The sequence below is a fragment of the Colobus angolensis genome, unplaced genomic scaffold (assembly GCF_000951035.1).
Source record: "Colobus angolensis palliatus isolate OR3802 unplaced genomic scaffold, Cang.pa_1.0 Scaffold90, whole genome shotgun sequence".
Classification (NCBI taxonomy): Eukaryota; Metazoa; Chordata; class Mammalia; order Primates; family Cercopithecidae; genus Colobus; species Colobus angolensis.
In genome coordinates this window covers 1,547,135-1,571,711 of record NW_012122932.1, presented here as the reverse complement: position 1 = coordinate 1,571,711, position 24,577 = coordinate 1,547,135, and the positions used below count along the sequence as shown (strand labels likewise).

The 24,577-nt window shown below is 41.8% G+C and overlaps 1 protein-coding gene across 2 annotated transcripts in view; it reads left to right on the top strand.

Moving 5' to 3' along the window:
* DPYSL3 (dihydropyrimidinase-like 3) overlaps positions 1–24,577 on the top strand; it is a 121,001-nt gene that overhangs the window by 83,944 nt on the left and 12,480 nt on the right. For both annotated transcript variants that reach the window (XM_011931494.1, XM_011931495.1), the window contains exons 2-8: positions 2,202–2,290; positions 8,513–8,697; positions 11,245–11,409; positions 13,773–13,834; positions 14,742–14,822; positions 18,656–18,724; positions 21,718–21,838. In XM_011931494.1, coding sequence (XP_011786884.1) covers positions 2,202–2,290; positions 8,513–8,697; positions 11,245–11,409; positions 13,773–13,834; positions 14,742–14,822; positions 18,656–18,724; positions 21,718–21,838 — 772 coding nt within the window. The remainder of the gene's footprint in view (positions 1–2,201; positions 2,291–8,512; positions 8,698–11,244; positions 11,410–13,772; positions 13,835–14,741; positions 14,823–18,655; positions 18,725–21,717; positions 21,839–24,577) is intronic.

Here is a 24,577-nt window from a genome sequence, read left to right as displayed (position 1 = left end):
GAAAAGTCCTTTGGAGCCTTGACAAAGGAGATGACTGCTAGATGCCAGGTGATTATATGAGAAGGCAGAGAGAACATTTTTGTAAATGCCCAGTGGACAGAGAGCCTGATAATGTGATAGGAACTGCATGTTTTGTCATTTTAAAATATAGGCCATACATGATAGAAATGAGGGTGGATATATTGACAGACCAGATCATAAGGGGCTTGTATATCATGTGTGGTGGACGTTTGTATTTGACCTCATAGGCATGTCTTCCTTGCCACACATGTAGTTTGTTTTGAAACACCTCACTGATCTGTATCTTTAAAAAAATAATTTCCCCTCACAATATGACATGATGAAATTTCTTCTTATGCAATACCTTAGAAGAGCAGGAGAAGCTAAGCGGTAGTTTTCTATATCCCAGATGGGGCCTACCTTCAAATCTCATTTTCTGGCCCTTTCATTTCTGAAGCCAAAAGTCAACCTGGTTTGGGGGCTCCATCCTCCATAAAATTTATATCCTCTTTGAAAGCTGGTGTTCTCAATCAGGGGCTATAGAGTCAGCATCAAGGGAATGATGACCATGGTTGGCCATGCATATGATGTCTCCCTGCCCCGACCACTTGATCAATGACTCTTAATCCCCATAGTCAAATAGCCATGGAGAACGTTTGCCCTGAGCAGTGCATTCTAAGGCTGACTTCTCAACACAGGTCTTCACTCCTCTTACAGTCCTGACATATGTCTCAGTGTATTTTCATTCAAACTCAAACTCTTCCCAAACCCAGCATGAAGAGCCTGCCTACCTCCCCAGTCTGATTTAATGCTACTTTCTTCCTTGAACCCTAAACTGCTCCCACGTTGAGCTTTTTCAGGTTTTCAGAGAAACAAAACTTAGTCATACCTCTGGGCTTGTGCACATGCTATTCCTTCTACCTACAGAAGTTCTTCACCCCCACCCCCATCTAAATTGGTCTTCCCTGAAAAGACGTTTTCCAGCCTCTTAAGCCCACTCCCCTTTATTTTGTGACATTTAATATAATTTTAGATTGCTTGATTTTTTTTTTTGAGTTTATTTCTCTATTGCCAGACTTTCCCTTTAAGCTCCATAAAAGCAGTGACCTGGGAATGGATGGGTGGATGGATGGATAGATGGATGGATGGATGGACGAATGGGTGGATGGATGGATGGAGCTGAAATCTCTTTGTGAAGTTGAATTCTTCACAAAGTCCAGCCTCTCATTCTTTATTCATGCTATAGCTACACTCAGCCAGACTCCTAGGAGTTGTTTTCTCCTCCATGAACCCAACAAAGCTGCATCCATCCCTCATACTCCAGTCTAAGCTCCATTCATTTGATGAAACCTGTGATCTGTCGAGTTGACATCGATTTGTCCCTCTCCTGACTTATATATAAAGTATATGTTTACTTTGTTAATAATTTGCATTGTTTCCAGTTGGGTGACTCAAATTTCATCTAAGTTATAATTTTTAAAAAGGCTTTGTTTTTCTCATAATTGAAACAATAAAGAAATGTACTCAGAAAATGTGAGAAATACTGAGTATAATGAGGTATTTATCCTGCATATTTTTCCTGCATATTTTTCCACTGAGAGTTAAATACTATAGATACTTTGCCTTTTTCCCTTCTAGTGGTTTTCTTAAACATTTTGCAATATTGTGTATACTTGTGCATACATTTGTTAAGTGTGCTGAATTTTAGACCTAACCATGATCTGAGCATGCCCTCATGTCATTACAAATACTTTTAAAAGCCTCTTTCCTTGTATGCCTAGCCATATGTTCTATTTTTGAGAATCACCATTGAGTGTCAACAGAGTACCAGAGAGTGCACTAGGCACTGAGGCATATGTTATCCCATTTTAAATATCTAGTGCCTACTGAATCAGAAAATATAATAATATAAAGAATGTCTCACTTACTTGAGTAAATATGTTTCCAGGTGGCTATAATATTAATAGATTGCAGAAGCAAGAGGTGAAACTCTAGAATAATTTGAGTTAAGGACAACCAAGAAAGACTGGCTCCCCAACAAATACACCTACACTAAATGTTGAGTGCATTGAGCACGCATATGTCTTTGGTAAATGTGTTTCTACTAGACATCTAGAACAATGAATTGGAAAAACCTTGGCAGACCACTCTTCTCTGAAATCATACCTGTGATAATGACTCATGTTTTCCTTCTTTTCTAGAGTGACCGTCTCCTTATCAAGGGAGGCAGAATCGTCAACGATGATCAGTCCTTTTATGCTGATATTTACATGGAAGATGGCTTAATAAAGTATGTATATGGAATTCTTCTCTTTATTGTTTTGCACTTCCTCTCTTCATTAATGGCTCATAAAGAAGCTTGAATTACATGAATGTAGTGAAAAAAATCTTAATTTAATCAACAGAATGAAATGATACTGAGGGCAACTTTGTGCAGAAAGTATTGATGAGCATTCTATGGGTCATGGAAAAGTGCAAGATGTGGCCATCATCCTTAAGGATACTGGAAGATATGCACAAATTACAGCACCCTAAAAATATAAGGCTTTGCGCAATAGGTATCAAAGGAGTTGAAGTCAGGATAAGTGATTTAGAAGTACAAAGAAGAAGAAATTCATTTAGAAGTAATGCTTTGGGGTAGAAAGAGTATTTAATCTGAACCTTGACATAAGGATAGAACTTAGGTGGGCAGAGCACAGATAGGACATATATTTCATGCAAGATTTGCAAATACATTCATTAGGCATGTATAATTACATTCCGAAATGTATACTATTGGATGCCTGTAAGTGGCACAGCCAGGTAAGTTTTATGTGTAGATTTCCTACATAGTAAACTTTAAAAGAAGATTTGATTTACATAGTGTTTCATCACAGAAAACAAAGCACACTACCCTGCTAAGGTGTTGTATAAGACTGGGTGTATCCAACCCATTCTATTAGTCCCCTTTGGTCTCTTTTAGTTTTATTTTTATATGACTTAACTTCATTGACTAGTTAAAGATTTTGGTTATAAGAGATCTCTTGCTTATCTTTGAAAAGTTGGCTTAGATATAGTTTTCTGCAGACAAATGTTTTTTACCAGCCCGAAAGTCTAGGCTAGCTTTCCCTTCTGTGTGCTTTCAAAACAGTTGCACTCGGCTGGGCATGGTGGCTGTCATTAAGTGCCTGTAATCCCAGCACTTTGGGAGGCTGAGGCATGCAGATCACTTGAGCTCAGGAGTATGAGATCAGCCTGGGCAACATGGTGAAACCCTGTCTCTACTAAAAATACAAAAATTAGCCAGGTATAGTGGTGTATGCCTGCAATGCCAGATACTCAGGAACCTGAGGCAAGAGAATCGCTTGAACCCAGGAGGTAGAGGTTGCAGTGAGCCAAGATTGTGCCACTGCACTCCAGCATTCCACCCTGGGTGACAGAGTTAGGCTCTGTCTCAAAAAAAAAATAACCAAAAAAACAAAACCAGCTTGTGCTTTCATCAATCATAGCAATTCTGACACTGTTAGTCTCCTTTGAGAGTAAGGAGACTTACTTGCTTTCATATCTTACTTGCGTATCTTGTTTATTCTGTATCCCCAACACTTAACCCAGGACTTAGCACATAAAAATTTGATAAGAGCTACTTTTTGAGTGTGTAGTATGTGCCAGGCACAATGTTAAATGTTTTGCATGCTTTCTCTCAATCAGCCAGCAGCCCTCCGGAGTAAGTACTGTACTATTATTATCCTCTTTCCTGAGATGAGGAGAAAGCAGCACACAGAGAGTAAATAACTTGCTAAAGGTTAATGTATTAGTCAAATACCTTGAATGAATGAGCGAGTGAATAAATGAATGAATGAATGAACAAATGCAAGAACAAAAAATATTTGTTCATAGTTACCTTGCCAATTTACATTATTACTTTTTCATACTGGAAGTAAGAAAAATGGAAACAATGGGCAAACCAAAAAATATGACAATAATTTCTTCAAAATACAAGCCACACTTGATTTTATGTTTTTCTATTAACTAAAAAATTATTATGTATAGTTGGCTCTATTAGGAGGTAGCAAGCTCTCTCATTTGGAGAGAATGAGAAAAATTTGTTACCAAATGCTTCCTCATTTCAGAGCTCATCATAGGCAGCACTAATTGTTCACAGAACTTTATTATTATTATTATACTTTAAGTTCTGGGATACATGTGCAGAACGTGCAGGTTTGTTACATAGGTATACATGTGCCATGGTGGTTTGCTACACCCATCAGCCTGTCATCTACATTAGGTATTTCTCCTAATGCTATCCCTCCCCTTTTCCCCATCCCTGACAGGACCTGGTGTTTGATGTTCTCCTCCCTGTGCCCATATTTTCTCATTGTTCAAGTCCCACTTATAAGTGAGAACACGTGGTGTTTGGTTTCCTGTTCCTGTGTTAGTTTACTAAGAATGATGGTTTCCAGCTTCATCCATGTCCCTGCAAAGGACATGAACTCATTCTTTTTTTTATGGCTGCATACTATTTCATGATGTATATGTGCCATGTTTTCTTTATCCAGTCTGTCATCAATGGGCACTTGGGTTGGTTCTGAGTCTTTGCTATTGTCAATAGTGCTGCAATAAACATACGTGTGCACGTGTCTTCATAGTAGAATGATTTATATTCCTCTGGGTATATACCCAGTAATGGGATTGCTGGGTCAAATGCTATTTCTGGTTCTAGATCCTTGAGTAATCGCCACACTGTCTTCTACAATGGTTGAACTAGTTTACACTCCCAACACTGTAAAAGCGTTCCTATTTCTCCACATCCTCTCCAGCATCTGTTGTTTCCTGACTTCTTAATGATCGCCATTCTAACTGGCGTGAGATGGTATCTCATTGTGGTTTTGATTTGCATTTCTCTAGTGACCAGTGATGATGACGTTTTTTTTCATATGTTTGTTGGCCACATAAATGTCTTCTTTTAACACGAGTCTGTTCATATCCTTTGCTCACTTTTTGATGAGGTTGTTTGGTTTATTCTTGTAAATTTGTTTAAGTTCCTTGTAGATTCTGGATATTACCCCCTTGTCAGGTGGATAAATTGCAAAAATTTTCTCCCATGCCTGTTCACTCTGACGATAGTTTCTTTTGCTGTGCAGAAGCTCTTTAATTTAGTTAGATCCCATTTGTCAATTTTGGCTTTTGTTGCCATTGCTTTTGGTGTTTTAGTCATGAAGTCTTTGCCCTTGCCTATGTCCTGAGTGGTATTGCCTAGGTTTTCTTCTTCTAGGGTTTTTATGGTTTTAGGTCTTGCGTTTAAGTCTTTAATCCATCTTGAGTTAATTTTATATAAGGTGTAAGGAAGGGGTCCAGTTCCTGTTTTCTGCATACGGCTAGCCAGTTTTCCCAACACCATTTATTAAATAGGGAATCCTTTCCCCATTGCTTATTTTTGTCAGGTTTGTCAAGGATCAAATGGTTGTAGATGTGTGGTGTTATTTTTGTGGCCTCTGTTCAGTTCCATTGGTCTATGTATCTGTTTTGCTACCAGTACCATGCTGTTTTGATTACTGTAAAATTATAGTATAGTTTGAAGTCAGGTAGTATGATGCCTCCAACTTTGTTCTTTTTCCTTAGGATTCTCTTGGCTATACAAGCTCTTTTTTAGTTCCATATGAAATTTAAAGTAGTTTTTCCTAATTCTGTGAAGAAAATCAATGGTAGCTTGATGGGAATAGCATTGAATTTATAAGTTACTTGGGGCAATATGGCCATTTTCACTGTATCGATTCTTCCTATCCGTGAGCATGGAATTTTTTTCCATTTGTTTGTGTCTTCCATTTCCTTGAGTAGTGGATTATAGTTCTCCTTGAAGAGGTTCTTCACATCCCTTGTAAGTTGTATTCCTAGGTATTTTACTCTCTCTGTAGTAATTGTGAATGGGAGTTTGCTCATGATTTGGCTCTCTATTTGTCTGTTACTGGTGTATAGGAATGCTTGTGATTTTTGCACATTGCTTTTTATCCTGAGACTTTGCTGAAGTTGCTTATCAGCTTAAGGAGTTTTTGGGCTGAGATGATGGGGTTTTCTAAATATACAATTATATCACCTGCAAACAGAGACAATTTGACGTCCTCTCTTCCTATTTGAATAGCCCTTATTTCTTTCTCTTGTCTAATTTCCCTGGCCAGAACTTCCAATACTATGTTGAATAGGAGTGGTGCTACGGCCATACTACCCTGAATGTGCATGATCTCATCTGATCTCAGAACTTTTCACAATTGAGCCTTAAATACAGGTTTAGAATCCATCTTCACACAGTGCTTCAGGGATCTACAACCAGGGTTGAAGGTGTAAGACAAATCCTTTTTGCCATCTCTTTTAGAAAGACTGAAAGGCCACTTACCAAGTATGTTGTAGAAGGAATTTAAACATCAGATGCATGTGTTGGTGGTGGAGAGAGAAGGTTGAGTTAAATGATCATAATTCAATCCTGAAATTTTGTATGTGTGCAACAACATTCTTAACTCACAGAGCATAAGAACAGAAATGACCTCTTCTAACTATTACATAGTTATTTGTCTGTCTGTGAATACTTGTGGAATACTTGTTACGTGCCAGGCAATTTTTTGAGATATTGAACTCATGCTGTGTCACATGGTGTGGTACTCATTATCAAGGCCCAAATCATCATGCTGTCTTCCCCCTGGGACCTTTTAGTCTTTTAGGGGAACTGAGATATCTGTATATATGCAAAGGACCTAGCATTACCAAGGAGTGGCATATCAAGTATTATATTCATAGAACGGGTGCGATGCAGAGAAGGGAGTGGACTGGTTACTAATTATAATAGTTGACATTTACTGAATTCTTAGGTACTTAACAGTGTTTTGTGGGCTTAACATATATTCACATTTAATGTGCAGCACAGCCCTATGGAGGAGGCATCTTTATTACATTTTACAAAGGAAAGAATTGAAGCGTGGTAAGGTAATTTGGCCAAGGTTATACAGCTAGTAGCTAGCAGAGCCAGAATTGTGAATCCAGATAGCCCACATCCAGCCTGACTCATTATTAGACTTGGATTTTGCTAGAAACTTGATGAAGGAAGGCAGATGGAAGCTGAGCCTCGAAGGATTAATGCGGCCTTCATTGGTGGAGCAGTGAAGAAGGGGGAAGCCATTTCTATTTCAGGCTTGATTTTAAACTAGTTGTCAAAATGGATGAAAACACACATAAACCAGGCAATTCTTCATGCCTTTGGTTCTCAATTTTCCTTAAAGGGGAACCTGTGAAAGAGAAAAATAAGAATGGAATTGGCCAGTATCTGAACTAGAATGGACTAATGATCAGAGGCTGCATTTTACCAGTATATTTTGAATTATGGTGGCTGTGGAATGGCCCAGTGGTGATGTGGTAAAGTTGAACTCTTAGAGATGTCAGGAATACTTTATTTTAGTTGCAGAACTTGGAGTTTGGCAGGCTAGTGGTAGACTTCTTACTGCCCCAAGAGAGTGTCTTTCTTGGCTGCCTGTGGACAAAGGGGGAAAATATTCATGCCATGGACAGTGAGGTACAGATATCCCAAGGTAGGAGATTTTTCATGGTCATGTAGAGGCTTATGAATCATAGGTATCTCTGATATCCATAGTGGACATGTTTAACCAGCTATTTAAATCGAAGACGTGATACCACATATGAGCCAAGCAATACTGGCTAATCTATAAGCAGCATTGTGTGCGGACTAGTTGTAATTGTCACTTTCCTTGGAGGCTTGCCTTTGAGATATTCATTGGCTTACTTCTGCCTGAGTCTACCCCCTATTCCTTCCTAAGATGCTCTGAAGCTTCCTAGGTGAAGCCGTGTCTAGTGGAGGTTTTCGTAATCACTAAGCTCGGCTAAAAGCTTCTATTGGGACACTGACCATGTCACAAAGGCAGCTGGTGCTGGAGGCATCTGCATCTTTGACTTCCTACTGGTGAATCTGCCATCAGCTGTGATTGGCTGATAAATGATCAGGAAAGGGTGGAATTGGGAGTGAAGACTTAGGTGGGAAATAACCCAGACAGAATCTTTCATTAGGAGCAAAGATGACCCCACTGAAAAGATAGCTGAGATCCCATACCTGTTCTTTAAATGATTCACTATTATCTTCTTCAGTCTCTTCTAACAGTGGACTATTTTATACTCTTTAGATCCTTCTCCAGATGTTATTTCTCACCTTAACTTAAAGAACAAAATGAAAGGAATAATAAAAATATTTATATTAAAAAATTATTACACACACTATGTTCTAGACACTCTCAAACCCCTGGGGTTATAGTACTAAACCAAGACACTTGGTCCCACCGAACAGCATATCAGATCATTCTGTGACTATAAACATTGTTTTCTGTATATATCTATCTTTGTTTATAAATTGCTAAGCTTGTGAGTCACTTGCAAAGATTAATTTGATAAATACAAGTAACACTGTTTAAAATCCTTATACCATTATATTTGTCTTGGAAATTGCACTTTTAAGTGACCAGGTGTTTGACTGTTTCACCAGACAAATTGGAGACAATCTGATTGTTCCTGGAGGAGTGAAGACCATTGAAGCCAATGGGAAGATGGTGATCCCTGGAGGCATCGATGTCCATACTCACTTCCAGATGCCATATAAGGGAATGACCACAGTAGATGACTTCTTCCAAGGGACAAAGGCAGCCTTAGCAGGTGGCACCACCATGATCAGTAAGTCTTCGTATTTTACACACTCTTGTTTCTCAGAGCTGTGTGTTTAATGAATGTGTTACCTCCAGAACTCTCTTACTATCACTTGTATACTTGCCCCAGTTCAGTTTATAGATGTTCTGCCTGAGAAAAGCAGATTCAGCTGAGGAAATGGGCAGCTCCCTGTAACTACAGAGAGGAGATTCATGAGGCTCTTGGTCATGGCAGCAGCTGCCCTCTTGTCTACCTTAGCGGGTGCTGGCTCCTGCAATGAGTGGAGAATCAGGAAATAGCATCTCTGAGCTAGTAAGAGGTGAAAGTAGACTTAAAAAGTTGTGGATAGAAGATGAAATGTTATTTCAAAACTGCCTACTTGGGTCTGAGAAAGGAGGGCAGAGCAGCATGAATGGAGCTAAGGAGTATCACAGAGAGAGGGATTATGGAGAATTACATTTCTTGGAAATTTTGTGAACTTCAGTGGGTGAAGCTGTGTCTGGTGGGGGTTTTCAGAATCACTGAGCTTGGTTTAAATCTTCTATTGGGATGCTGGTCATGTCATAAAAGCAACTGGTGCTGGAGGCATCTGCATCTTTGACTTCCAGTCGCATTTAGTGCTATCTGGTCTGCGCTGTATTTTGACCAATTCATATCTTTAAAATTTGACAAGCTGTAGGAGTGGTTTCTCTTGTTTTTAATTTTTGTTTTGTTTTGTTTTTTTCTATTGCAATTCCAAAAAAAAATATAGGGAGTTGCATGCCGTTGGATTACTGAACCAATAGCATTCCAGGGCAGTCTTTCCTGTCCCAAAGGAATCCTGATGAATTGGGTCCCATCCCAGTGCTGGCCCCAAACTTGGTCAGGCAGAGAGCACTGTTTATTTTAACACCATATACATCCCCTGAGAGTGCAGGATAGCCTGAGCAGTAGAATTATCCACTGTCTTTTACTTCTTTTTGACAGGAGAATGAGCAGGGTTCAGCTTTGGCTAGTTGGGTGTGGAAGCCCAGAAAAATTACACCAAAGCCATAAAAGGTGCAATTCAGGGTTCAGTTCTCCAGCTGAAGGGTGGAAGCCTGCTGACTTCTCAGCAGCTGCCTGCAAACGAAAGCCCTGATATTGTCCCAGACATTAGTAATGTAGCTCCGTGCATTTGCTTTCCGATAAGTGCACTCAGGCTGCTTTTGATAGAAGACTACGGGAATGAGTGATCTTGGCTTGGCTTTCTGCCATCTGGGCAAGGAGTTGGACCTGTTTGGCATCCTTGAAATTTGTATTATGCTTGGCCATCTGCATTAGGGAAGTCAGATTCCCAGTGATGAGAGTGAACCGCAAAAGCAATTGTGTCCTTCATAAATAAATTAGGAAACCTAGAGATGCAAAAAGAAAATAAACCTCATAATCCCACATCGCTGTTAGAGTTTGGCTGTATATTGTACACATTTTTAAAATCCTTTTTGGCAAAACTAGGATCACAGTATATGTACTATATTTTAACCTTTCATTTTTGCTAAATAATATGTCATGGATATCTTTGCATTCGTTTCTATTCTACCCCAACATTTAAAGTGGATTCCTACTCATCCATTTTATAAAGGATTTATGTATTTAACCTAACTTCTCTATTGTTAATGATTTCAATGGTTTCCAATTTTTCACTTAGATAAATAAGTAGTAAACATCCGTGGAACCAAAATTTTGTATACAGTCTCGTTTATTTCCCTAGGAATAATTCGTAGGTGTAGGAATAAATATTGGGTTAAAGTTTGAAAAATGTCCAGGTTTTTTATGTATATTTCAGAATTGCTCTCTGGAAAGTTGTCCTTAGCTGTACTTTGTCCTTACTTGTACTTTGCCTCAGCTGTTCAGGGGAACTATGAAAGTGTAACTTTTGCCTTTTCTTCATCAACTATAGATGCCATTGTTTAAAAAAAAATGTATCCATGGTTGCAGAGTAGATTTGAGCCTCAAAGAAACCAGATTCTTGACAAGAAGTTTCCATGGAAATAAGATCTGCGGGCCCAGTATCAGGTTTATGTAACTGACACCAGCTTTGTCCTGTAGCAGAGAGCCTCAATGTCTTGTGCCCTGACTTAGCTTTAAACCTCGCTGTCGCCCTTGGAAGAGTCTGACTTTTTTCACTAGCAGTGACCTCCCCACAGTACTAGTAAGAATGACACATAGTAGGCCCTCATTGATGGCTAACATTTATTAAGCACTTACCATGAGCCAGGCATTAGGTGAAGTACATTACGTGCATTTTTCCCATTTAATCTTATAAATTCAGAAGAAAGGCACTAATAACACCCTGTCTCCCACCCCACTTGGCACCAACTGAAAGGAAAGAAAACTGAGGTTTAGGAAAGCTAGTAATTTGTCACAAATCACATAGCTCTGTGACATTTAAGTGATCAGCATTCTTGAAACTACCAGGGAACCCCTTCAAAAGTTAATTCCATGCTCAGGAAATAGAGATTCTGCAGTCACAGCTAAGCAAGCAGGAGTAGGCCTGGGCAGAGGGGAGTAAAGGCTGTGTCTGAGAGTGACTCATCTGGGGTCTCTGTCATTCAGTTGACCATGTGGTGCCTGAGCCTGAGTCCAGCCTGACTGAGGCCTATGAGAAATGGAGAGAGTGGGCTGATGGGAAGAGCTGCTGTGACTATGCCCTGCATGTGGACATAACCCACTGGAATGACAGCGTCAAGCAGGAAGTGCAGAACCTCATCAAGGACAAAGGTGAGCCCAGACATGCTGTCCTCCCTCCTCTCTTAGCTTCTTCTTGCCGGTCCTTCCAACACTATCCACTCGCTCAGTCACTGTATTTTACTTGGAGCCTGGAGCCTTGAGCATGAGCACTGGATGTAGGGATAGTACAATGTTCCAGGCACTTTATTTACTTCTTACAGGATCCCGTGAGATAGTGATTGTTTTCCCCGCTTTGCAGACAGAGAAACTGAGGCTTAGAATAAGCAGCCCAAGATCATAGCATTAGTTAGCAGTAGATGTATTCAAATTCTATACTCTTCACCTCCATGCAATATTGCCCATTCTGCAGAGGAAGAAACTGAGGTTGGGAGAGGTTAACTGGTCTTACATAAGGTTTTATGGCTAGTATGACCTATGAGATTAGGGATTTTTAACCTGTATCATTTTTACTATAGAGATCAAACCCTTACAGTAACAATGGCATCCTTAGAAAAGGCTAAGGCATTTCTAGGAGCAAGGATGTGCTGGTACTCTGGCTGGGAGCCTAGGGTGTGAAAACATGTTCATGCATATGTATATGTGTTTCTGTGTGTGCACCAGGGTGTGTCCTCTCAGTGAGTAAATGATTTAGGTTCTGCTGTCTTCTTAGATCCCTCTATTCTCTGCTTCTTTTTGATCATCAGATATTGCAAACCCCTCCCTGCCACATACAGGCACACATATGCACAATGTACTCAGCATTGTAAGGTGGCCTGGGAGTCTTAGAGAAGTGTAAGTAATGGCCTCTGCTGAACACCCAAGGCAAAAGAAAACAGGCTCATGAAGAACAACAGAATAAATGTCATAGGGTGCAAGAACCGTTACCAAAGGAGTAGTCTAGACACAAATGCTAGGAGTCAGTGGAAGAGTGCGCCCTCGGATGGCAGGGAAAGGATGACCCCCTCAGAGGATGATATTTTCTTTCCATCCCCCTCCTTACCCCACAAGCCCTGCAAAATTGTTGGTGACACAGAATGTGAGATTAACTCCTTCTTTCTGTATTTGCGTTTACACTGGGCATCTCAACTGGGGTAGAAAATTGAATCACTTTAACACTCACTTTTTTATCAAAGAACCTTTGATATCCATGGACATTCCATGGATAATGTAGAGGCTTTTGGGAAGGGTAGTGTTTGGGAAGACTGCCCTGAGTTGAACCACTCTGAGTAGGGAAGTTCTCAAATTACAACCCACTTTTGGCCCAGAACACTGTGGGCTGAGAGGGCCCTAATGGTTAGAAACCAAAATTATCCCCCTTTCCTCAAAATGATTCTCAGTTCCCCAGTCCCACCTATTTCTGTAAATCACTGTATTAGTAGTTTATTTGGGGTGAGATCTAAATAGATCTTTACATATAAACCTTACAATTTAATTTTTTTTGGTTTTTTTTTTGAGACGGAGTCTGGCTCTCTCACCCAGGCTGGAGTGCAGTGGCACGATCTCCGCTCACTGCAAGCTCCACCTCCTGAGTTCACGCCATTCTCCTGTCTCAGCCTCCCGAGTAGCTGGGACTACAGGCACCTGCCACCACGCCTGGCTAATTTTTTGTATTTTTAATAGAGACGGAGTTTCACCATGTTAGTCAGGATGGTCTCGATCTCTTGACCTTGTGATCCACCCGCCTCGGCCTCCCAAAGTGCTGGGATTACAGGCGTGAGCCACCGCGCCTGGCCACAACTTAAGATATGTAAGCACAAGGTAAAACCTGCCCATTAGTCCCCTAAGGGTAAGGTCTGTATCTTAATTCTCCTTTCTGATCCAACACCCTGCACAGTAAAATGAACTGATCCCAAGAGATCTATTAATTGGAAACCAAATATGTGCCAAGCCTGGTGCTAAGAGCTCTTTATGTATTCTCTCCTTTAATATTCACAACCACTTTATGAAGTAAGGTATTATTATTTTTCCATTTAACAGGTGAGAAAACCAAGGTCCAGAGAGGTTAAGTATCCCAGAGTCACTGAACTAGTATGTGGTGGATTTCAATGGTGCAGCCCCCAGGGTATGAACACAACTGGTGTGCTAGAGTGATTCTTAATACCACCTACTACTGCCTTGAGCAATACCAAAGTTTATTGACCTTCTGGGATAGGGGATGCTGGATGGGGAGGTTAGAAAGAGGCACAGAAGAAGAGACCATTGTGCTATGACATCTGTTAGGAATTGTTGATTTTATGGGGCAGGGGTGGGCAGGGCAGAATGCTTTTGAAGAATATAAATATCTGCTTTGTGTTGGACAGGAGCCCGGGTAATGCAGCTGGGTCTCATGGTCAATGGAAGTGGGAGCAAAGGATGGAGGACAGTCATGATAACGTTGTCTTTCTCTTGTTTTTCCTCTCGTCCCTCTTTTGCAGGGGTTAACTCCTTCATGGTTTATATGGCTTATAAGGATTTGTATCAAGTATCTAACACAGAGGTAACAACCCATTTGCTATGTGGTTTGGGGTATCTGGATGGGTTTCCTATTGTTGCTGATGATGTTGGCCCTTGTAACATGAATCACTGTGGTCACTGTGGGAGACCACTGGGCCAGAATGCTTCTTGAAGCCTTTTCAGTCCACACTACATTTTAAGTAAGGTAACGGGCAGGGTGCCCATGGCAAGACAGACAGGGAGCTAGAGTTTCCACTGGCAGCAGCTTTCTTAAATGGAAGAGGAGGAACATGCCTACATTTCCATCTACCAAACAAGCTCCAAATCCCTCATAAGCCCAGTAAAAGCATGAGGCTCTTCACCTGCAGGACCAGGAGGGCCTTCTGCTGATTGGAATAATCCTACTGCCTTGCCTCTGACTCTCCCCCTAAGAAATTCATGACATGCATTTGCTTTAGACAGAGGCTAAGGTTTCAGAGGAAATACAAGAAATGAATTCCCATGCCTCCTGCTTAGAGGTGAAGGTATGTCTACCTTCACAGGTTAAGAGATAAGGGTTTCAGTTTTTTGTGTTTGCTTCTGGCCGGGCTGTAGAGGTTTTCTAGAGCATTTGTTGAGAAGAATTCTGAGGCTGTCTCTCAGCTCAGTGGGAAAATAATTCCATTAAAATTGTGTGCTAGAGGCAGAGGAGAGGAGTTGGTAGTACTTTATTATATATTTGCTCTGCCTGCCTAGGGAACATGGTAGGTTCTTTATATAGTCACAGTTTCCTAGGATTTCTTTGGACTAGCCCTCCTCTTTGGTCATGCCTATGTAATCTGTATTTCTGCCCTAGTGACTTATTTCCTCTGCTTTGTCCCCTTTGTTTTAGCTTGGGCTCTGGTAATTGGCCCTTCTGTGGGGTTGCTAAAAGTGCTTGCAAGAGTGACAAAGACTCATTTCTATTTCAGCTGTATGAGATCTTCACCTGCCTGGGAGAGCTGGGGGCCATTGCTCAAGTTCATGCTGAGAATGGGGATATCATTGCCCAGGTAACACTGTGCAGCTCCCTGGAGCGTGCTTTGGGTCTGCATCCCATTTGTTTCTTCATTTCTTCCGTGCTGCTTGAGCTCTCAATATGTGCACGACTCCATCATAAGTACCTTGCTAAAGACAGAACCTGCTCCAAAGTACCTCAGAATCTAGGTGGAGGAAATAAAAGAGAGGGGACTGTAGACAAGTAATGAAACTAGAAGATGCATTAAAACAGAAAGAGGGCTGGCCATTCTTGGAGAATCAGAAAAGACATCCTGGAAGAGGTGGAGGATTTCAAATTGGACCATTTAGTGGGAGAGCATTTGCTGATTCTCTTCTGACAGTGTATCAAAGCTACAAGACATTCTCTGTCATAAAGAAAGACCGTAAGGCAGCATTTCTCAGGAGCCAGAGATTGCATCCAACTCTGTAGAACTCACAGCCTTAGATAATAGAGAATTTAGGTCTCATGAGGAGCAAATTTAGGTCTCATGAGGAGCAAACATCTCACTGGATTCCTAGAAATCATATTGAGAAACTTGAGGAACGAGTGATGAAAGTGAGGGCCCCAACGCCCAAATTGATCATTTGTAAGGAAGCAGGAAGCAGTTATCTCTCCATCTCCTGGGCTGCTTAATGGAATAGATGAACAGATGTGTCTTAGGAAGGGTTTTGTTTATCTCAGAAAACATCTCAAGATTGGCCTTTGCTAAGAGGAGACAGCCAGAAAAAAAAAAAAGAGTGCGCTTTCTTCATCCATTTGATAATGTTGGCAACAAGAAACTATTATTCATTCCCTCAAAGAGTATTTCCTGAGCACTTTGTGCCAGGCAGTAGCTATTGAAGTGAGCCAAAACAGATGCATTCCATAGCTCACTAATACTTGGGCTGTGCTTTTATTTTAGAAGTTGTCCAGAACTTGGTAAATGTGGTCGGCAGGGGTGTGGGAAAAATGTCTAGGCCTCTCCTCATCTCGGACCATTAGTTTCCTGATAGCAGGTGCCATTTGGTGAGCACTGACTACTGTGTGCCAGGAACTGGTAAATTTTCTGGTATATTCTCATTTGATTTTCTCCCAACCCTTTAAAGATGCTATCTTCCTCCCTGTTTTATACATGAGACCATCCAGGCTCAGAAGGATTAGATCACTGGCCCAAGGATCAGAGCAAATAACTAGGAAAACCAAATCTTTGCCCCTAAGAGGATGTACCTCAGTGGGTATCTTTACCCAGAGATGGCACATCTGGGATCCCTTGCGTCCCAAGCCCAACTGCAGGCTTGTGGGCAGGCAGCACCCCAGCCATGCAGGGCTCCATCTGTTGTGATTTCAGCCTCTCCATGTTGTCTTGCTGGTGGGGGAGGTGAGGTAAGTTTCTTCTCACTGAGACCAAGGAGGCTAATTAGTCAGGACCCTGACAGCACTTTCGCCCACGTCCACCACACACCCAGAGATAATGAAATCATTTTCTGTAGAGAGTCCAAATGCCTTGGTCCTGTGGGAGGCAACCCAGTGGTATTAGAACTGTACTCCTCCCTTTATCCAAGTTTTCAGAGCAGCAGCCAGAGGTCCCAGCCCTTCTCTCAGCTGCCCTGGAAACCAAACTCTCTGGCACTTAATTCCAGCCCCTGTGGAGGCAGATGGACTTCAACCCAAAGTCTCTGTTTTCAGTTTCTTTCCTCTTGTGAATCCTTAGCATGGAAGTTTCTCTAGTTTCTCCTCCCACTACTATTTCCCTACCTTGGGAAGATGAGTCAGGAAAAGGGTAGGGGCATTTTTCCATTTGGATGAGTTTCTTGTGTGTGTTTATTAAATTCAGCTTGAGCTGAAAGATTTTTATCACATTGTTTAAATGAAGGCAGCCGCTATACTCAGAATTTCTTGCTGCACTTATTCAAAAGTGAATATATGAGAGAGAAATCTTTGCCTTTGGATACAAACAAGGATGATTTTCAAGAATTTCAAATTGGCAAAACAGTCTGAGAGGACAGCATCTTTAGCCATTCATTTAACAAATATTCGCTGAGCGCCTACTATGCACCAAGCCTTGGAGAGGGAAGATGAAAAAGACAGGGTTCCTTTCCTTATGGACCAAGCCACAGTTGTGTCATGACCCAAACTGTGATGTAACTGTAGCTGTGATGAATGCCGCAACAAGCTTACTGCTATCCCCATGTAAGGTAGCGCTGATGGGACTTTACTGCCATTCTTAATCTCCCACCTATAGGGACATCGTGGCTTCAGAATAGGACTTCCTAGCCTGAACAGTGCATTAGAATCACCAAATTTTTCTAATTCCAGGTATTTGGGAATTAGGAAAAATCAGTAGCAGAGTTCAGGCAAGTGTATTTTGAAAATAATCCCCTGGTGATTTAAATGTGCTTGGAAGCCACCACTTGAGCTTAGCTTTGTCCTGTGCATTATCCTGGTGCACTCAAACAAGGCAGAAGCATAAATGTCACCTAAGACAGAGATTCTTTAGTTGGAGACCTTAACCCTTGTGTGACTGGAGGCAATTTAAGAGTAGAAACTCACTAGACTTTGGAAGAAATTTAATTCAGTTCAAGTTTCAGTAAGTGAAAATGGTAAGAATGAAAAGTGGAAGTGCTTTTCTGGAAAAATAAGCCTCTAACCTTACTTTGTATTCTGTAAAGCTGGAGATAGTGACCATTTCACTTCTCATGGTTGCTTATAGTATGTGCATTTTCCTTTCTACTCCTCTTTTAGAAATTTATATTACTAAAAACAAAACACAGGAGGTTCTTTTCCAGGTGGTAAGAATCCTTAACCTTTTTAAATGCCTCATAGTTTCAAAGTGAGACAAGGCTTGTTGCTTTCACCATCTTTCCTATGTGTCTCACACATTACCAGAGTACTCCCAGGTCACTAGGCCAGGCCTGCTGGTGCAGAGGTTCATAGGAACCAGTCTTAATAATTTCAGAGTGAATGCCAGTAACGCTGAAGGAATGGTGACTTGGGATTTCTGCCAGTTCCAATCAGTCCATGCGTGTGTGTGCTCACTGTCCAGCTACCTGCTTCTTCCAGAAAGAGGCTAGAAGTCTGAGGAATGTAGCCATCAGCCACAAGGGACATGCACTTCTTCTGCTATGTCTACAACTTGGTTAAACAGAATTTCACCAAGACACTAGCTCAGAAAATGCTGTTTGGAGGCACTATTTTGTTTGGTTAAGTTTTGAATCCATTCATTTAAGCCATAGATTTAAAACATCAAAACTCCTGAGTGGTTTATTAAAACATGCATTACTAGGATTCAACCTCACATCTTCTGATGTGGTAGGCTAGGATGAGCGAGAAATCTGCATTTCTACAAAAACAATTCAGGGGATTCTGATGTAAGTGATGAGTGGCTCACACTTTGGGAAACATAGCACTAAATTGTAAGCCCCGTGAGGTCAGGGGCTGTATTGCTTTAATGCAGGTACTTACCCAGAGCCTAGCAGGAAGCAGATGCTCAGTACATTTTGTTGAGTGAAATGGTTTAAAGAGCGTGAGTGAATAAACAAATGAAATAAGCAAGTGTAGTTTCAGAGGCAGCTGAGACTGAGAGAGATGCAGAATAAGTGACCTGGTATGATTCTTGATGGGCAGAATAGACAAAAAATAGTCTTAACAGATTCCTGTCTTTCTTTCAGTAAAAACAAATCACCTTGAATGTTTTTTTTCCTCCTTTTAGTTGAGTCTACCATCTACTGCAACTCCAAATATAGGATTAATACATCTGTTCAACATACACATATTTATTCTTTAGATCTTTAGATCAGAACATACCAGTGTACTTTTTCTAAATCTCACTTGAGCTTATTGAAGAACTATTTCCTTTTTTCATTTCAGGAGCAAACCCGCATGTTGGAAATGGGGATAACTGGCCCAGAAGGCCATGTACTGAGCAGGCCAGAGGAGGTAAGTTACAGGGGATGAAGGTGCACACACAACCCATTAATAAACATTGTTAAAAGGCAATGAGAATCTGAGTACCAGGTTGCAGTATTGGAACATTTCTTCCAAAGACCACTTCTGATTGACCCTAGCTCAAGAGCCCGTGAGAAAATTAGAAAGGAATGTAAGAGACGTGCTTATTTCTGACCCCTAATCTCTCTAAAGATAACACAAGTTGGAGTGTCCTTCAGAGCTATTCAGGAGTGTTAAATTTCTGATCCCTTTCTTAAGGAAATCTCATTGTGAATCTCATAGACATTTCCACTTATTCCCTTATTTCATTTTGAGTCCTGCAAAATATTGGCCATATAAATAAGAGGCCAAATGGACTTTTTTATATACATTATACTCATCAATTTGTATAACGTGATGATTATGTCCAGGTATGGAAGTTTCTCATATATAAAATGAATGATTATTTACGCCTGTGCTTAGCAGCCAAATAACAAAACAAAGGTGACTAGAGGCTGGTTCCATGTCTCCGAGATGTCAGCAGCTTCACCTGCTGACATGGAGCACAGAGCTGGGAATTGGCTGCCCATGTACTTGAAAGCACATTGGCTTTGGAAGGGCAGCCTGGGTCTAGCACCTGGAGCAAAGTCAAGGCCCTCCATATCAGTGAAGCAAATCCTGTTTCTGTCTTGTCATTCCAAACCCTACAACAGGGAGAAGAAGGAATCATAACCAGAAATGACTGCATTCCCATATCCCATCTCTTTTAGAGTCTTATTTAAAAGATAAATAGAACACACATAGACAAAAATGTTTCTATCCTAAGGAGGCAATGAATTTTCACAAACCGGATACACTTGTATAACTAGCGCCCAAAGAAGGAAACAGATTATCAGCACCTCAGAAACTCCTTTGTGTCTAGTGATACTTTTATTGCCATTTAAATAATTTATAATTTTGTTATTAGGGTTCCAGTCACATACAGCATCCCTGAAATCTGTCTCCTTAATAATACCTGGTGTAGGTCACTTCTATGGAATGCATACATCTAGTATGTGCTGATAGCATACGTTATCTCAGTTCTCACTACTGCTGCCCTGTGTGGTTGCCACTGATGCACAGGTAAAGAAGCTGAAGCTCAGAGAGATTAAGCCCCTGGCTGATCACACGTGAAGGACTAGAAAATGGTTTACTCATCATGAAGAGACCAGAGTGATCAGCATTGTTTCTGAAGCTTTTCTTAAATGCTGGTCACTGTGGAGATGTGCTGGCAAGATGGATTTCCAGCAGCAGCCAGGGGATTTCAGAGCAAAGTCTATTTTTGTTCCTTGGTTTGTTTTTTCAACCTCCCTTTAGCCCTACCACCCCACCCTCCTCCTTATTCCTGTCTCCTTTTTAGTAAAAAAGGCCTCTCAGCTGCAAATCTCTACAGCCGTGGAAGGCCTTTTGGTGAAGTTGGAGGGTGATGTAACCTTCCAAAGATAGTCATGTTGTCAAAGTGCTGAGAAACCTGTAGTGTTTGGGAGGAATGAGATCAAAGGGACCAGGACAGAGGTCTGGGGGAGCTGAAGTGGTCAGCATGGGTGTGAAGGGGGAGGAGTGAGCATAGGAGGAGCCAAACCCTCTTCAATTCAAGCACACCCAGACACCATCTCAAGTGATGCTGTTCAGAGAGCTGGGACCCCAGGCACAGAGACAGCTGCTCCAGAGTACAAAATTCTGGGTGCTTCAGGAAGGTGTCCACATTCACCTATGGCCAGAGGCCTCCAAAGTCGCATCCACATGGAATAAAGTGCAGTTCGGGGGAGGCCAGCTCAGCCAGTCAAGTTCTTAGAGTCTGTCTGCTGAGCTACACCCACTATGGGCAGTGACTGGTTTGCATTATACAACCATTGGGCATCTGCAAGCTATTTTTGGTAATTTTTTTTTAAGCTTTGGGCTCCACAGGCTAACCAGAATGTCATATCCATAAAAAAAGGAACTGTTGCCAATTGAATGGAAAAACGTCAACGTCTTTGCTGTGTGCTGAATTGGACTAACTCATACCAGTTGAGAGCAGACCCCTTGAGAGTAACAGACCCTCAACTGATTAGAAAATATTATCAACAATAATGTCAGTACCAAACCCTCAAGAGGCACTTACCTTGTTCTCCCATTAGGAATGGGCTAACTGCTTTCCAAGGATTAACTCATTTAATTCTCAGCACAGCCCAACATGTCAGATGCTATTATCCTCAATTCACAGACAAGGAAACTGAGGCTTTGGGAGGTTGTGTAATGTACCTGAGGTCACCTAGCTTATAAGTGCCAGAACCGGGACTCAGAACCAGGCCATCTGAGAGAGTCTCAGCTCTCAGATCCTGCTTTGTTAATAACGTATGGGAAAACTTCTTATTTCTTACTTAATAAATGCCACTGGGTTGGTTAGCTTATTTGAAAACATGAATTCTACATTAGGATAAGATGGGAGAGATCAATAATAAAAGAAGTGTTTGTGTTGAGAAACCTGGGAATTATTTTTGTAAGAAATGCCTCCTAGAATTAACCCTTTGCTGACCACTTACTGCTGCAGGAAAGGATTTGAGGAACCAGGATGCCTAACTGGCTTGGCTGTTATTTTAGACATAATGGTTTGCTGTTTTGTCTTCCCAGAGATTCTGTCCTGAGAAGATTGAGGATCAAAGGCTTTCATTCAGATGTCACCTTTGTGATAACCACAGAGGCTAGGGAAAAAGTACTTACCCTCTGCCAGGCATTGCTCTCAGATGACAACGCTGTGCTATACTATTTTACTAGTGAGGGACAGAGGCACTGGGAAGCTGAGTAAAGTGACACAGTTAGGAAGTGGTAGATCTGAGATGTGGATATAGGCTATCTAATTCCAGATCCTGCCAAAATTATCCATAACCTCTGTGCAGCACTGCATCCTCACGGTTCATGGAGGTGGGAGCCACCAGTTTGAGAGGTTCCTGTTTTTATTGACTCCTGGAGACTTTTTCTTGCAGCTGGAAGCTGAGGCTGTATTCCGTGCCATCACCATTGCCAGCCAAACCAACTGCCCTCTCTACGTCACAAAGGTCATGAGCAAGAGTGCAGCTGACCTCATCTCACAAGCCAGGAAAAAAGGTGATTTGTGTTTCCAAGATCTCGGAGCCCCTGATGGCACTGCGTGGTTCCTTCCCTCTCTGGTTGTCCTGTGTAATATAAATGGTGCCTACTTTGCTCATTGCCTTGCTCCCTAGGAAGCCCCTCTCCACATCCTGTGTGGATGGGAGGATCCTGGGATTTCTCCCACTTGGCATGTAAGTAAACTGAGGCTCAGGAAGGTTAGGTGAGTTGTCCAAGATGACACAGCTTGAATCAGTTTTTCTGAGACTTTGTGCATCTTCCTTCTCCCCTTGATCTTTGATTTTCAGTTCACCTTGTCTGAGTTTTATAAATGGACATATCAGTCAGGATTAAATTGGGTGCAAAATTCAAAGATCCTGCTCAAACTGGCTTAAATAAGCACAAGTAAATAACCGATTATAGGTGTTTCAGGTATGGCTAGATCGAGGGGCCTCAACAATGGTATTAGGAGTTTGTCACACATACTCCTTTCTTGGTTGTCTTTCCTCTGGTTTATGTTCAGTATGAACAGTCACAGAATAGATGCTGAGAGGCACCTGTTGTCCTCAATTTTTGGTGGAGAGCATGATGGGAAAGTAAAATACACCTTTTCCAGCAGGTCAAGCAGAAGTCCCTAGGAGCACTGTGACTGGCCTGGCTTGGGTCATGTGTTCATCCCTGGACCAGTAAACAGCCCAGGGATGGTATCTGGCCAGGATTGAGGCCACAGTGCAGATGCCGGTCACACATCCTGAGCCACTGAGACTAGCACAAGTTATTTTAGAGAAGGGTTGAGTGGATCTCCAAAGCACGTGGACCATCACGGCCTTCACAACCCTGGCTCTGTCCCTGTTGCCTGTTGACTTCTGCTTCTTTGCTCCACTGGTGTTAACTTGGGATTCCTTTGCTTGTCTTGTGCTTAAAGTTTTCAGAGCTTTCTTTTCTGCTTCTGGTTCTCATCCTCAGTGTCAGACTCGTGGGCTCCGTTGTGAGGCTGAGTAAGTGACGAGTGCAGGTGAGAAGCTTCAGATGTGCAGCTCTGTGTTGGGCTGTGAGAGGATTTACCAGGCCCGGTGATGTGGTTGCTACCACTGCGTGCCAGTGACCATTCTGGTAGTGGAGAGGCCCAAGATACATGATTCATCTACAAAACTGGCCTGTGAAACTCCACGTGTGAGTGACTGTGGTAGCTAAAAATAGTCTCAGCTGACGCTGATGGCTGAGTGTTCAGCTGCCTGGCCTTCTAGCACAGGGTGACCCTATTTTTCTTGCGAGAGGGGAGGCTTTCACATTGTCTAGACACCCTTCCTAGCTGACAGATTCTGGGGCACCTCCTTCCTTCCTCTGTTCTCCGTAGGCCTGCTGTTTTCTCCTTAGGTTTCAGAAGTCTCAACTGACATGGCATGGTTGCTCCACTGGCTATGAGTCACTGAGCGAGAACCAGGAAAGCAGCCCAGTGCTCCTCACTCATTCTTGGAGAAAAGCAAAAAGAGAAAAAAGAAGACATGTGTAGGAACTCCCTTCTGCCCTCCCCAGTGCCACACACACACCCCTGCCAACCGTGACCACCCACCGCCCTCATGCCTTCTGCTGAGGCTGCATTCTGACCAGGACGATTCTCAGGGTGACCTGGGGGCCGCTCAGGACAGGGTGTTTTAGTTATATGCTGGTCTCATTTCAAACTTCATGGAGAAAAATCCTAACCCTGAGCCTTTTGGCTCATAATTCTTTGGCGAGCAGAACTAGTACAGCTGTGTCTCCAGGGTGGAATGGGGGTGTTATTTCAGGGACGAAAAACTGGCTGCTGAGATTGAAGTCAGTAAACATCTCATGGACCGTCATTCTCAGGGAAACACTCAAGAGCATTCTGAGCAGGACAAAGTGTAGCAGGGTTTACACTTCCCTCCTGAGCAGGATATGGTTGAAGTCTCAATGTGTTTAGTCATCAATCATCAGGGCTCTTTAACTGTATGGCTGCTCAGAATTAATATTAGAAAGCTACAATTTAATGAGGAACTATGTGCCCTGTACTGAGATAAATAGTTTAATTTTTTTTATTGTGTGGAATTCTCAAAGAACTCTGAGAAATAGCCATTTCTCAGAAATGCCCTTTTTCAGATGAAATTGCAGCACAACTTGTCCAGAATCTCCCAGCTGGGAGAACTGGTATTCAAATCTAGTTGTAATTACTGTCTTAGCTACTTTTACTCTTCCATGCTAAACATAGTCCAGAGGGAGAATTCTTCCACTTTTAAGATTATGTTTCTTTCAATAGTAGTTGAGTGCTTGCTGTGACTTTCATTTCTTCATATCCTTATGGTCCTGTATCCTTTAGTGTGTAAGTATTTTTGGAGAGCCCTTGAATTCTCATCACATGGATTTTTTTTACTCTCACCCCAAAAAGCAGGGCTGTCCTGCGTGAATCATTGCCATCGCTTCCTTCTTTTGCCCATGGCAGACATTACTAATTAATCATGAGTCTTTTCTACTGAGACCAGAAACGTTATTAGAATTCTTCCCTTCATGGAATTCTAAGCAACCATTACCAATTGAACAGAGCTGAAACAAGGCAAAACCTATTTGTAATCCTGGCCATAGAGTGCAAACTTATGGAGAATTTGACTATGGAAGATGGAGAACCAAAGTTAAAGAACAGCAGGGCTGTATAGGGTAGCTTTGGCCCCAGATTTTGGCATAGAGAAACTTGATACCAACCACCTAGCTATGAGCTAGCATTTGCTTTCTGTATATTTCTAT